General features: G+C 48.7%; 1 protein-coding gene across 2 annotated transcripts in view; it reads right to left on the bottom strand.

Moving 5' to 3' along the window:
• The window catches only part of DOCK1 (dedicator of cytokinesis 1), a 491,527-nt gene that overhangs the window by 88,243 nt on the left and 389,717 nt on the right, over positions 1-13,567 (bottom strand). For both annotated transcript variants that reach the window (XM_032314015.1, XM_032314016.1), the window contains exons 30-31: positions 11,204-11,282; positions 5,965-6,065 (exon numbers count right to left, since the gene is read on the bottom strand). In XM_032314015.1, coding sequence (XP_032169906.1) covers positions 5,965-6,065; positions 11,204-11,282 — 180 coding nt within the window. The remainder of the gene's footprint in view (positions 1-5,964; positions 6,066-11,203; positions 11,283-13,567) is intronic.

Here is a 13,567-nt window from a genome sequence, read left to right as displayed (position 1 = left end):
TTAAAAGCCCAGACGAGACCTCATCACAGGAACCCCCTCGTGGTTACAATGGTCATTTACATTGATTCATTCAGGGAACATAACTCACTGATGCACTGATTACTGAATACTCACTGGAGGCCAGGCTCAGAGCTATTATGGGAAAAGTAATATAACATGGAGAACAAAGTCCACAGACCTTCGGGCTCTAGAAGCATGGTAGCAGACATTAAACAAATAATCGCACTAGAACAACACACACATATGTACATACAGTAGTCCTTCGAAGTCTGTGATCATGGCCCTTTAGGAAAAATAGGAGTGAGAGTGTAACAGTGGGCCCAGACTGCCGTGGCAGTTCCCTGGGACAACTGACCCTCAGATATGAAGAAGGAAAGACAGAATCCAGGCATTCTGGGCAGATGGACCAGCAGGTGCAAAGGCCCTGTGGCAGGGACAGGGTAGGTAAGTATATGGACCAAAGGACGATGTATGGCTAGAAGACAGAGAGCCTGCTCCTTCCCTTTAAGAGACCAAGGGTGATACAGTGTGACCAAAGGCCACAGAGGCAGCTTTTTAAAGATTCATTTTCCAACTATTTTTTAAATAAGAAGTAGGTTTTACTTCACTAAGTAGCGCACATATAAATATCTGTGTAGGACTCTTTTATGAAATAACACTTAACCGTACTATCTTCAGTAAATTTGGATGCTTTCTTACATTTTATTTCATTGAAAAAAAAAATCTGTTGGGCATGACTGTTGTGGGTTGAACTATGTCCTCCACAATATCATGTTCAAGTCTGAAACCCTGGGACCTCTGAAGGGGACCTCATCTGGAAATAGGAACTTTGCAGGTGTTACCAGGTTAAGGTGACATCATACTGGACTGCAGATGTCAGAGGGGAGTTAAGTCCAAGGACTGGCGTCCTCATAAGGGGAGGGATATTTGGAGACATGGGAAGAAGGCCACGAGAAGACGGAGGTCGAGTGTGGAGCCAAGGAGTGCCAAGGCCTGGGGACAACCACCAGCAGTGAGAGGCACAGAGCACGTTCTCTCTCTGAGCCTCCAGAAGGAACCACGTCTGCCCACACCTTGATCTGGACTCCTGGCCCCCTGACCTGGGAGACAATAAACTTCCGTAGGTCTTAGCTGTCCAGGCTCTGTTAACTTTGAGGGCAGATGACTGTAGGGAACAAATACAAACACCCATTAAGCTGCCATCACGGCCCAAGGAAGGGTCGAGACGCAGAGCTGAAGCGCGCCATCTGGCGGAGGGAGGACGGACTGAGAAGCCCGAAGACCAAGGCGCGCGGGGCTCCCCCACTGCAAGGTCTCTCGGAGGGCCAGGAGCCTGACGAGGGAACAGAGACACCAGGGAGGAGGAGGAAAAGCTCCGGGGTCTGCAGAGAAGGGAGAGAGGGAGATCGCGTGGGGAGTAGGTGAGGCCGAAGAAGGCGGACAGACACAGAGGTTGCTGGAGGGACATGGTGAGGCGAGACGTGCTGGGTTCAATGGCAAGTCCCTGGGGGGAGGTGAGAGGAGCTGGGACCCCATCTGTGACCCAGGGAATCAAGTTTACTACACACAGGGCTTGGATGTGCCACGGTGCCCTGCGCCGTCCAAGGTTTACCATGTGGACAGAGCACATGGGACACCTCCCTTGGCCAGGGACTCGGCACGGGTCACTGTTCATTAAATCTGTCTCCCTGGGCCCCCTGCTAATTCTGGTTTAGAGTGGAGTTATTTTGAATAATTGGATTCTCTTAACCAATGAGCATAAACACAAACTCTACTTTCTAAACCGTTCCTTATTATAATCTGGGGTCCCCAATCCCAGCTTCAGATCAGCCCACACTGCAAGGTGGGGCTTTTTGCAGCTTTGTTTGGGTTTCCCTAAAAGCAAGGTCTTTAGTTTGACCTAACACACGACCATCTCAGAACCCCGTGCTCAGGAAGATGGAGATCTTTGTGTATATGGAATTTCAACCTGGCCGCAAAACCTGTCCTCTCAGGGGGTGTGACTCCTGCACGAAAAAACACATAGAAATAAGTAAATAAAGATGAGATACAGCGTGGAGACCAACCGAGGAGATGGTCTTCATGGAGGGCGCTCTCCGCACACAAGTTCAAATGCATGGACCTGGGGTTGGCCTTCAAACTTGACTCTTGGGCTGAAAATTTTAAGTGAGCCTTTTATGCTTAGATATGTCAGATGCCCGGTGCCTGAACCCCTTTCTCTTCCAGAATGAAGTCTGGTCCTGAACACTCAAGGCTGTTTGTAGTCACGGGTCACATTGTCCCACACGAGGACACCCATGTCCTGCATACTAACGTGGTCAAGCTGGCTGCTGATGAACAGCCAACTTTTTTCTATCTGAATCATATTCCCTAAGTCCCCGTAATGTCAGAGGCTGGGGGTGGGGGTGGGGGATGGGGTGAGGAGGAATAATGGTCAGTTTTCTCATGCCTGTGACACCTCTATCCTTTGCTGGGAGTCACTAGCACCAAGGGTGTCTGAAGGCTGAGTCAGTTACATTTTCTTATTATAGACTTTGATTCCTGGTGGTTATTTATTTTGTGGTTCATTGGAAAATCTCATACTCAGTTTGGGTTTGATATAATCAGTTCTCTGCATGGTCTGGCCCATTATTTTATGCTACTCCTATACACATTGGGGAATGTCTCTGGAATGAATATCCTAATTATCTCCCCAACTAGGTCATCAGGAGGGCAGAGAGCTTCACGTGAGGGAAGGAGCAGGTAGATCTTCTGACCCTGGGATTTCCTGTAGTCTGGGGCCCCATGCCGTCAGCCAGGCAGACAGGAGCAGGCAGTAGCTTGGCGGAGAGGAAGAGAAGGCAAGCTTGAGTGTGAAGGGTGTGAGGGCAGCGGAGCTCCTCACTGAAGCGCTCACTCAGAGATGCGTTTAGTTGACTTCAGGAACCCTAGAACAGCAGACTGGCCCAAAGGGAGGCAGCCAGAGGCTCCTGAAGGGGGGTGGCATTCTTCCGCCTTCAGAGCTCATGGGTTTCCCCTCTAGAAAGAGAGAGCCAGGTGAATTACCGGGTGTGCCCTGTGTCAGCACCGGGCCCTTTGCTGAGACCCGTGAGGTCGATTCCCAGATCGCTGGGCCTCCCACTCTGCCCCAAGCCAGCAGGGTCTAGCCACTCACTCACACTTCAACGATCCAGCGCATCGCTCTGCTCGTGAAGCAGGCCATGGCCTTGGGGGCTTGACGTCCCCTTTGAGGATTGGCTGTCCGTGGCTCAGCCAGCCAACCTGTTAACCTCCCTGTTCCTACCCCACCCAGTCTGGAAGCCTCTCCCACCAGAGGCCTTGGGGCACTCCCCGTCCACTCCCAAATGTCCATGTGCAGGCTGTCAAGGCACCCACTGGGCCCTGACACTCCACATGATCACCAACTGCCCGAGACTGTGAACTTCTCGCCTTGGCGTCCCAAGCACCAGGACCCTGAGCACGGACGGGACAGGCACACGATCCGAGACTGTGAACCTCTCACCTTGGCGTCCCGAGCACCAGGACCCCGAGCACGGACGGGACAGGCACACGATCCCTTTTCACTAGAACCACTGGAAGCAAATTAAAACCTTTCTAGGCACTGGGGAAATTGAACCATGTGGGTAGGATGACTTCAAATATGTCTTATGTAGCTTTTGGTATTTAGAACTAAAACGGCACATTGATTATAAAGTGTTTAAGGTAGAGACAGAGGCATGATGAGTACAAGAAGCACGGGTGAACTGGCCACATGTCTGAGGCACACGGCCTCCCAGCCCACAGGCGCTTGTCTCCGACAGAGAACACTTCTGCCTGGTGGCCCATCACGGCCACACACCGAGCCTAGGTCCCTGGGAGAGGGCCCCTCAGGGCGCATAAGGGGCTGAGGCCGTCCTGCCAGAGTCTTGCAAAGACAATTTCTAAAACGCTTGGGTTCCCCACTCCCACTTGGGGAAATCCATGAGAAAATTTCAAAGGGAAAATCCGCAGTCTCTCCTTGCCACGGTTATGAGGAAGAGAAGACTCAAAGCTCCATTTGGAAGCCCTGCATCTCTGGAAGGGAGACAACAGCTGGCCGTGTTTCATTTTCCTTGGCTTTGAACCCTTTGAAGGCACAGGGCTATGTGGGAAGCAAGTGTTTTCTTTGGCGGTTGAGGACCCTGTGTGGACAATGCATGTATGACGTGGCTTTAGCTTAGGCTGTTAACATCCGCAGGCCAAAAGGAGGCCCAGCACAGAGACACCCGGCCTTGGCCTGGAGAAAGCTCGGAATCAATGGTTTTACTCTAAAAACCTCACAGGAGATGCAGCTCTTTTAAGACAGATTTCTGGTTTAAATTCTCTTGTCCTACAGGCATCTTGACGGGTTGGCCACGCTGTGCGCTTGGCAGAGAATGGGTTGTGCTGCCGGCTGGAGCTGGGTCTGGATTCCAACCTCACCGCACAGCGACCCCCGCACACACGAAATCCACCTGCCACGTCCTAGCTGTCCTTCCACGGGACTGGATAACAAGGCATCCCAGGTGCCCGGGGCTGACTGTGAGTAAGCTGTGCGGTGCTCAGAGCGTGCGAGTTATCTCTGCCTCTACTATGGAAATTTCCACCATGAGCACATCGAAACAAGGGCAGAGACAACCACCAGGTACCGTCCCTAACTTCACATGAGCCCTGAGAAGATGTAAATTTGGCAAAGTGGAAGCTTCCCGATGGAGCCAGTCCCCAGAAGGTGCCACCTGGCGTCTCTCTATAGAGCCAGGGCTGGCAGTCAGACCCCACATAGTCTGCGTGTAGGCAGAGCCCGCCTTCCCAGCAGTGACCGGCGGGTGAACATCTTGGTTCAGAACTGCCTGGGTTAGAATGATTAGGCGTGTAGCACCGGCCATGTGACTTGTTCAAACATGTTTCACCTTCCTTTCTGGAAAGTTAAAGATGAAAAGGGAATCCAATGAACAACTTCGTTCTGGTTTTAATGATGATATATGAAAACTGCACTCGGAGCGCTTAGAAAGTCACTGGTGTACAAGTTCGATAAATATTTGCTGACATAATTCTCACTTTGAAGGGATTGACGTGCTATTGGTGAGGCCAGCAAGTGAGAGAAGTGCTCAAAGAGCATGAGGGGCGCTGAGCCGTGCTTTTGCCATCTTGAGACTCCCTCTGGAGTCCGCAATGTCAGGGAGGGACAAAGTCTTAGAAAAGTCAATGTAAAGCAGAGGAATTATGAAACGACACACAGGATCCGGTGACACGGAGACATGGGAGGAGCAAGAGAACTCCGTCAAGTATTTATGGAAGGGGTGCTCAGAGAGAGAAGTTCGGGAAACTGAGGCAGAGAGGTGGCAAGACCCTCCAGGGCACCCAAGGACAGAAAGCATGGCAGGATTCTGTTCTTTGTCCTGAGCCAGGAGCCAGGCAGGACTCAGAACTGAAGGACCAAGGCAGCGACGCAGGGCTCCAGAGAGGTTAGGATCACCCGAGAACTAGTCTAGCCCTTTGGATCTCCCACCTTGAGCAGGACCTGGGTAACCTCTCTCAAAGGAGGAGACCCTGGGCAGCTCTCACTCTAACGCCGTTCTTCAACAATCCCAAATGTGCCAACCGCTTGCACGAGATGCTTCCTTTCTCGAAGGATCATTGCACAGCAGACGATAAAGAAAAGCACATGTGGAAAGACATCAGGACGGTGCAGAGCAGAAGTGATTATCTCCTGAAACTCCCATTCTGGGTGGTGCTAGCGGTGGTGAGTGACCATGACTAGAACTCACCAGAATGAACCCTGCAGTTTTAGATCTTGATCTGTGGGCTAGAAAAGGCAGCACCAGAGTCAGGATTTGGAACCGACCTTTCAGGACACGAGGATTACGTCTCCAGGTGCACACCCAGCTGGTTTAGACATGACCCAGAAATGATGCTAACAGACTGGCAGGCTCCTGCCCGCGATTTCGGGGCCGGACGCAGACTTACTTGTTAAGGATTTTGGCTCTCTTCGCGCTTGAGAAATTCTCCAGTTGCAGGGACTCCTGAGTGAGGAAAGCGACAGCCAGGTGGAAGTAATTGTTCCAAAGCTGAAAACCAGAAAACGGGAGATGCTGAGCGCCGGACGGCTTACTAGCGGGTCTCAGAACGCTCGGAGGCGCTCCTTGTCTTCCTGCACACTCTTCTGAAATGTTTAGAGATCCACACCCACTCTAGGCAGGCGGTGAGCCAGCCGGCCACGGTGTGGTTCACGGCCGTGTGTGGGCACCGAGGTCCCAGTGCGCGGGCTCAAATCCTAGCTCTGCCACCTCCTCGGGCAACGAATCTAATCTCCTGGGGCCTTGGTTTCCTGAGAGGTAAAAGGGGAGTCTCACAGGGTCCGTCTCCTGGGGTTGCCAGAGGGTCACAGGTGTGAACAGGGGAGAGGCTTCGGCGGGGGGCATGGGGGGCTGCGGAGCAAGCAGTAAGGACAAGATAATGTTGGTTCCTGTTACCGGGGCATCATGGAGCCCCTTCCTTACTAGTATATAGATTTCTATAATTTACGACTTTTTCGGGTACCAAAAATGTCCATATACACTAGATAACTAAGAAAGTGAGTTGGAAAAACTTTGAACATTTTATATTTCAAAGACTTACAGGTGATACATGGCTTAACAGATGATTTACTATGAAATGATTTTTTTTTAAAGATTTTATTTATTTATTTGACAGAGATCACAAGTAGGAAATCACCAAATAGGCAGAGAGGCAGGCAGAGAGAAAGGAAGGGAAGTATGCTCCCTGCCAAGCAGAGAGCCCGACGCCGGGCTCGATCCCAGGACCCTGGGATCATGACTGAGCCGAAGGCAGAGGCTTTAACCCACTGAGCCAACCAGGAGCCCCTGAAATAATTTTGTTATAAAGCTCTGACCTGTGGAAGCTCGGTCTACTTGAACACAGTAACCTAGATTTACTGTCTTAACAGTGTCATTATGGGGGCGCCTGGGTGGCTCAGTCAGTTGACTCTTGATTAGGGCTCAGGTCATGATCTCAGGGAACTGAGATCGAGCCCTGCGTCGGGCTCCCTGCTCACGGGGAGTCTGCTTGAGATTTTCCCCTTAGCCCTCTGCCCCTCCCCGCTAAAATTAATTAATAGCATCATCATGTGTGGATTCTTAAAGTCATGGAACTAATAGCCCTGGTTGGATCAGTGCTTAAGATCAGGTCAAGAACATCATGACACAGGAAGAATTCTCGGATCACAAACAGCGATTATTTGGACATACTCCGGGCCTTTACACGTAATTCCTATACCCACCGAGCTTGTTCCAGACGACAGTCTGGGGCGGGGTGGGGGGGCTTCCACCTGCTCCCAGGAGGGAAAGAGCCTGGACAGAGCTCCCATCACACGTCCAAGCTCGAAAGGCTTCCACAATCTTTAGAAGAAACCTGGGGGTGTGGGTTTTATCGTTTACCAAGTAGGAAAAATATTTATTATATCAAATGAGACAGTCGCAAAAGGCTATGTAAAAATAAACAGTAGCGACTCTATTTTTGGTCACCTGTGAAGTAAGTGGGATTTTAGAGCCTAGTTGTAAGAATGTGTGGTCTTCCATTTACCTAACACTTTTCATGAACGGGGCACTTTCTTCAGTAGCACAGCAGCTCGTTTGATTGCTGCAGAATTATCCAAGTAAGTGCGGGGCCCCTGCTTCCTGGATGCGGTGCAGAGACTCGCACAAAGCCATGGGTTAAACGTGACGGACAGTCTCGAGTGGGGTGTCCCGGGATGGAGCCCATGTGGGGCTTCCTGCTCAGCAGGGAGTCTGCTTCTTTCTCTCTCTCCCTCTCCCCTTCCCCTGCTCGTGCTCACTGTCTTGTGAAATTTCTCTCTTAAAAAATTAAAAATCTTTAAAAAAAAAAAAAGGTCGTAAAAAAATCACATAAAAATACAAGCCAAAAAACAGCATGTCCTGCGTGATTTGAGGTATGCCAAGCTGTGACTGGGGTGTCCGACCTTGAACAGGGTCTGAGCACTGGACGGTAGTAATAATGTGAGCTTGGTGTGGGTCCTTTTACAGTAGTTATGCAGGAGAAAGTTCCTGTTTGTAGGAAATACACATTATAACACTGGGGGGTATTGGATGAGGATCCTTTGTGCTGTATTGCCAGGAACGGGAGGCAGGCTGGGCTGGAGCACGGGGACACCGAAGGGGAAGCAGCTGGCAGCCCTCGGGGTTGATGAGTTCAGGGAGAAGGAGGCGTCAGTGGACAGAACTGTGCGGTGAACACAACTGTGTAAGAACATAGCAGCGTGCCCGTCGGAGCCCGTCGGAGCCCCAGCTCCCCGGAGCTCACACTGAAGGCCGCTGCCGCCGTACGACACCCAAGCCCTCCACCTGAGGGTGGGCAGGGGCGGCTGCTGCTGGCTGGAATGGCAGGCCCGATGTACTTCACGCTCCCCAACGGCCAAGGTGCTATGCTGGCCCATAGAACACAGGGCCACCAAGGTGTGTACGCGTGAGGGAAGCAGCCTCGGGTCCTTCCTCAGGAAACCGTGCACAAGAGCAGCGACAACAGACACGCTGGGGAAAAGGAGCCCAGACTCACAGCAGCCACTGTTCCGAAGCACGACAATCTACCCAGCGAGGACGGCGTGAGGCTCATAGGGGTAAAATGGAAAACCCTAATGAAGGACACAAAAAGACGACCTAAATACTCCTGTATGGGATGGGAAAAGAGGAATACTGCGAAGTACTCCCCTCATCCTGTATCAGTTCCCCTTCATTTATTTGTAAACTCAATGGCTTCCCAATAAGTAAATGCAGCGTTTTGAAAAAGTAAGGATAACAAGCTGCTCTTGCATTTCGTATGGAAAAACGAAATACAAAAGGGGTGCCTGGGTGGCTCAGTTGGTTAAGGGTCTGTCTTCAGCTCAGGTCATGATCTCAGGGTCCTGGGATCGAGCCCCACGTTGGGCTCCGGGGAGCCTGGTGCTCTCTCTGCCTCTGCCAGCCACGCCCCCTGCTTGTGCACTCTCTCTGTCAAATAAACAAATAAAATCTTAAAAAAAAAAAAAAAGGAAAGGAAATACAAAAGAGAAACCAAGATGGTTTTGCAATGGCAAACTAATGGGAAAGTCCTGGCTCTACTAGCAGGGTATGTAAAACCAGAAGGTAATAACGCAGGGAACTGAATGGATGCACAGGCACGCACACACACACACACACACACACACACACACACACGCAATTGTGTTTTTTAGGTGGTGTTTTAAATCACCGTTTTTACAGTGGCGTTTTAAATCTATTCATGAAATGATATGGGAAAAAGTGAAGTTTAAACTCTTAGCTCTAACACTAACAAAAAAATTCCAGGTAAATTAATCATCAGGAAGTTTTTTTAAAAAGGCAGAATTATAAAGTATAGTTAGCACATACTAACTATGTAAAAAAATAGTTACCTTTATAATGCTGAGGCAAAGAAGGATTTGCCAAGCAAAACATAAAACCAAAGCGGCATTAAAAGAAATGACAGATTCGACTGCAGAAAAATTAAAATTTTCTATATGATAAGCCTAAACCCATGACTAGGCTGTATTACAAATTTCAACTTAGAAAAAAGAAGGACAAATAGCCCAATAGAAAAATGAGTATAGGGAAAGATCAGTCGGTTCACAGTAGAAATCACACAGACAGTAAGTATTCCCAGCCTAAGTAGCAATCAGAGAAATTCCAACAAAAATAAGAAACAACAATTTTAAAGAAATTGGTCCTGGATATGGTTTTAGAGAGTGGCTGCTCTCAAAGAAGGTTGATGGGATTGTAAATTGCTACAGAGAATAATGTATCAGTGTCCATTCACGTACACCTTCTTACCACCCCGCCTGGCAGCTACCCTTCCAGGAGCCCGTTCACAGCACTGCAGCACAGAGAGGCACTGCCTGCAGCAGGGACAAGCCGGCACGGGGTGGAGGTCCTCCGTGCAGGAGGGCCTGCGCAGACACTCGTACATATACATCGCTGAGTGTGACAGAACAGGGCAAAGTACAGAATATAATCCGATTAGCGTTAAAAGCCAAAAGAAAGCACGCACAGGTCTGGATGAATGCTTAACTAGGTATCAGGAAGCGCCCACAGTTAGTTAAAAGTCACTCCGCAGAGGGGAAAAGGGTAAGGCGGGGTCTTTCATATTTCACCTGATGTGCTGGTTTTCAGTGCCTGAATATTTTACAATGAGCATAGACCTGTATTTTAGGATGTGGGAAAATAAGCATTAAGCAGAGAAAATGATACAATCCTTGATATTGTAAAAAATAAAAATAGTAACACTTTAGATCTACAGTTCTTGATACATTAATATACACTTATATTCCACAGTGTAGATAGAACAGACATTTACCATTTAAAAATTATTAAGGAAATACAGGCATGGGTTCCATCTCAATGAAGAGTCCTGCCCAGGGAAACTAGTACCATTTACATCTGGATTTTTTTTTTTTTAATTAACAAACTTTAGTAGACTGTGTAATTAAAAAAAAAAAAATCATTATTAGCAGATAGATCATTATTATACACCCAGAGTGCAATGAAACTGAAAGTCACAAACTCCAGATGTGTGGTAAATCATGCCAGGCAACATCAATCCTTATCATTCACACACACACACACACACACACACACACACACACACACACACACAGCCTCCCTCTCCCTCCCCCGCCTCTCCCCGCAAGCACAGAAGAAACAGGGCCCAAACCCATAGATGGGCTGACGCAACCCAGAGCCACGTGGGGGAGGGTCTGGGGGAGGGTCTGTTCAAGGAAAGGCCACTGCAGGTAGCACCCAGAGAGAACCCAGTTCTCAAAGCCAGCAGACCTCAGGGATGCAAACCCGCTTGGCCCCGTCTGCAGAGCCCCCCCTCCCGACGTGTGGACAGTATGGGTCTGAGTCAGCCTCTCTGCTACAACACACGTGGGTGGCCTGTCTGCTCACTCCCTACGTGTCACTCTGATTCCTACTTTTGCTCTGAAACCGCTCCATCTCCCTCCTTGCTAATAGAGCAAATACTCCAAAGGCATAATTTTCAGTCCTCGGGTTCCAATAGTACATCTTGTAATTCCATTTCCATACCTTGCATGGGAAACCAATTAAGTTCGGGGATTAGAAATCCAAGATATTGGCTCTGACCAGCAATTTGTTTTAGCATATTTCCCAACAAAGGGCACGTCTACCTCTTCTCTTACCTGTAGCTCAAAGTTGGCTTGATCCAGAAATTTTTTGTTCAGCATATCTGCATACTGATTAATCGCTCGCAGGAAGACTCTGAAAAGATCAAGAGAAAATTACATAATTACACACTTAGGCTCGGCACCTCTGTCAGCTTGGCATTTCAATGAGACACAGCCCGCGTCTGTCTGGAAAGTGAGCGCTCGAAGTCCTGTGAAAAGCTGTGAGGTTGTGCCAATAAAAAGCCCAGAGAATTATACGCATATGTGCTCCAAATTGATCAAGGAAATCAGCACATGCAGAATAAAAGAAACAGACCAAAATGCTAGCATCTGAAAGTAACATATGAAAAGTATCACTAAAAAAAAAAAAAAACCCAATTTTTTTTAAAAGAAAGGAAAAGGTGATAATTAAAGCCTCCTGTCAAGTCACCATGTCTTCATGGAACATTATTAAACTGGTCTTTGCTTTGCAGGCTTTTTACAGGTAAGCATTTGAAAGTGCTGTGATACACCATCTATCAGGTGTGGCGCGGTCTGGTGACTACCTGGAGGTACAGCTTACTTTGGTGTTATTCATCCTCTGATCCGCATGTTGATTTTGGTAACTAACGTCTTGTTAAAAAAAATAAAAAAGCTATGGTAGATGCATAAGCAATATGACAAGAAGGTTAGCAGGAATTTCAATGCATTGATCCACTGATAACGGACAATTTTAAGCACCCAGAGCAAACTATTACATCCTTTAATACCTGGACTTTTGCTTGTCTGTGTTGACAGGTTACAGATGACCCCGGAGATCTAAGCCTTCCCCCAGCTTGTGCGACCTGCAGATTACTTTTATTGTCCCTGAGTGCTCACAATAATATAGCTCTGTCCAGATACTTCTTTTTAAAGGACCCTTCTCCCTCTGCACAAAGGCAGGATGCATGGAGAATTAGCATTAGGTCACAGATAATAAACTTAATTACACTTCCTCTGTTTAGGCAGCAGGAAGCAGCCAGAGAGTGTAAGAAAAATCTAGGTTACTTCCCAGGAACCAGCGCTCTCCGAAAGCACGTTTTCTTTAGCTATGCATGCCTGGAGAAGCTTCCCGTGCCAGACTGTCCCTGAGTCCGTTGAAGGCCAGGCACCTGGGAGGAGGAAGAAAGGGGCTTTCTGCCTGGGGCTTTAAGGAGGTCTCTATCCCCCACCTCCTGCCCAGCACTTCAGAGTCTCACATACTCAGACAACTCCAAGAAAGGAGGTTTGCAGACAGCATCTCATTAACGGACTGATCGGTTGGATCCAGGGCCCAAACAGGTGTGACAAAAGGGCCGGGACAGAGTCTGCCATCGCAGCTGCTGAAGAAAACTGTGGTCAGACTTACCAGAATTCTTCCCTGGGGACATTAAATAGAACCGAAAAGGAGGCATCTGTGTTTTAAGTGACTCTGAGTGGAGGGGTGTGGGGATCCTGGCCTTGTCCATTAGTCAGGGGCACAGAAGGGACAGCAGCATCTCACAGCCAGAGGGTTGCCAGAAAATATGACTACAGGCGGCCTAGTTAAATTGAAAAGCAGCTCTTACAGCTGAAATTTGGGATTTATTGGGAAAAACTGAACACAGGGCACTAAGGGTGTCTTGACGAATTAATAGAGGACCAGGATAAAAATCACTCAAGTTAGGATGGGTCTTGTATCTAGAGTACACCCGGCAAGCCTCATCAGCCCTCCAGGCCTGGGCTGGGGTCTCCTGGGCCAGGGTTAGCCCTCAGAAGCACAAGATGCAAGCCTGAAGAGAAAATGGTCTGCCTTGTCCATCTGACCCCCAGCAATTATGCTCTGAGAGCATCTGGGGACCTGCACTGGCATTAACCCCAGCAGCCAGTGTCGGTGGAGTGGGACCAGTCCCTATGGTTAGAGAGGGGCTCTCACGCAGCACAAAACACTGGGCTCCTGACCACCTTGTAATTTTTCCTTCAGTTTTAGAACTCAGCTGTTGACTAGGGTCCCCGGGGTCCTTCCGAGCTTGAAGGAAGACCCTCCCGCCAGCCTTCTGGGACAATAAAGGTAAGTTCACTAGAACATGCGTAATTATTACATGGCAATGATTCTGCCTCAAGACAGCACCCAAACAATTGCAATGTGCTCCTTCTAATTAAGCTCTGGAACAATTTCAGTCAGTTAAATAAAGGTATTTCTCAAAATGACTTTTAAAAAAAATATGCCGTGCTGAAATAATACAAAGGCCAAATAAAAGCTTTGTAATGAACCGACAGCTGAGAAAGTACAGGGCTGAGAGATTCTGTAACTTAGATTCACTCTAAGTTTTTTAAAGGGCAAGGACAAGAAGCAACTAACACAGAATGAGAGTTGTAGCAGGACAACTAAAGGGAAGACCA

This window comes from Mustela erminea, chromosome 14 (genome assembly GCF_009829155.1).
Source record: "Mustela erminea isolate mMusErm1 chromosome 14, mMusErm1.Pri, whole genome shotgun sequence".
Classification (NCBI taxonomy): Eukaryota; Metazoa; Chordata; class Mammalia; order Carnivora; family Mustelidae; genus Mustela; species Mustela erminea.
The sequence above is the reverse complement of the archived record's forward strand: the minus strand, read 5'-3'. Positions and strand labels throughout refer to the sequence as shown.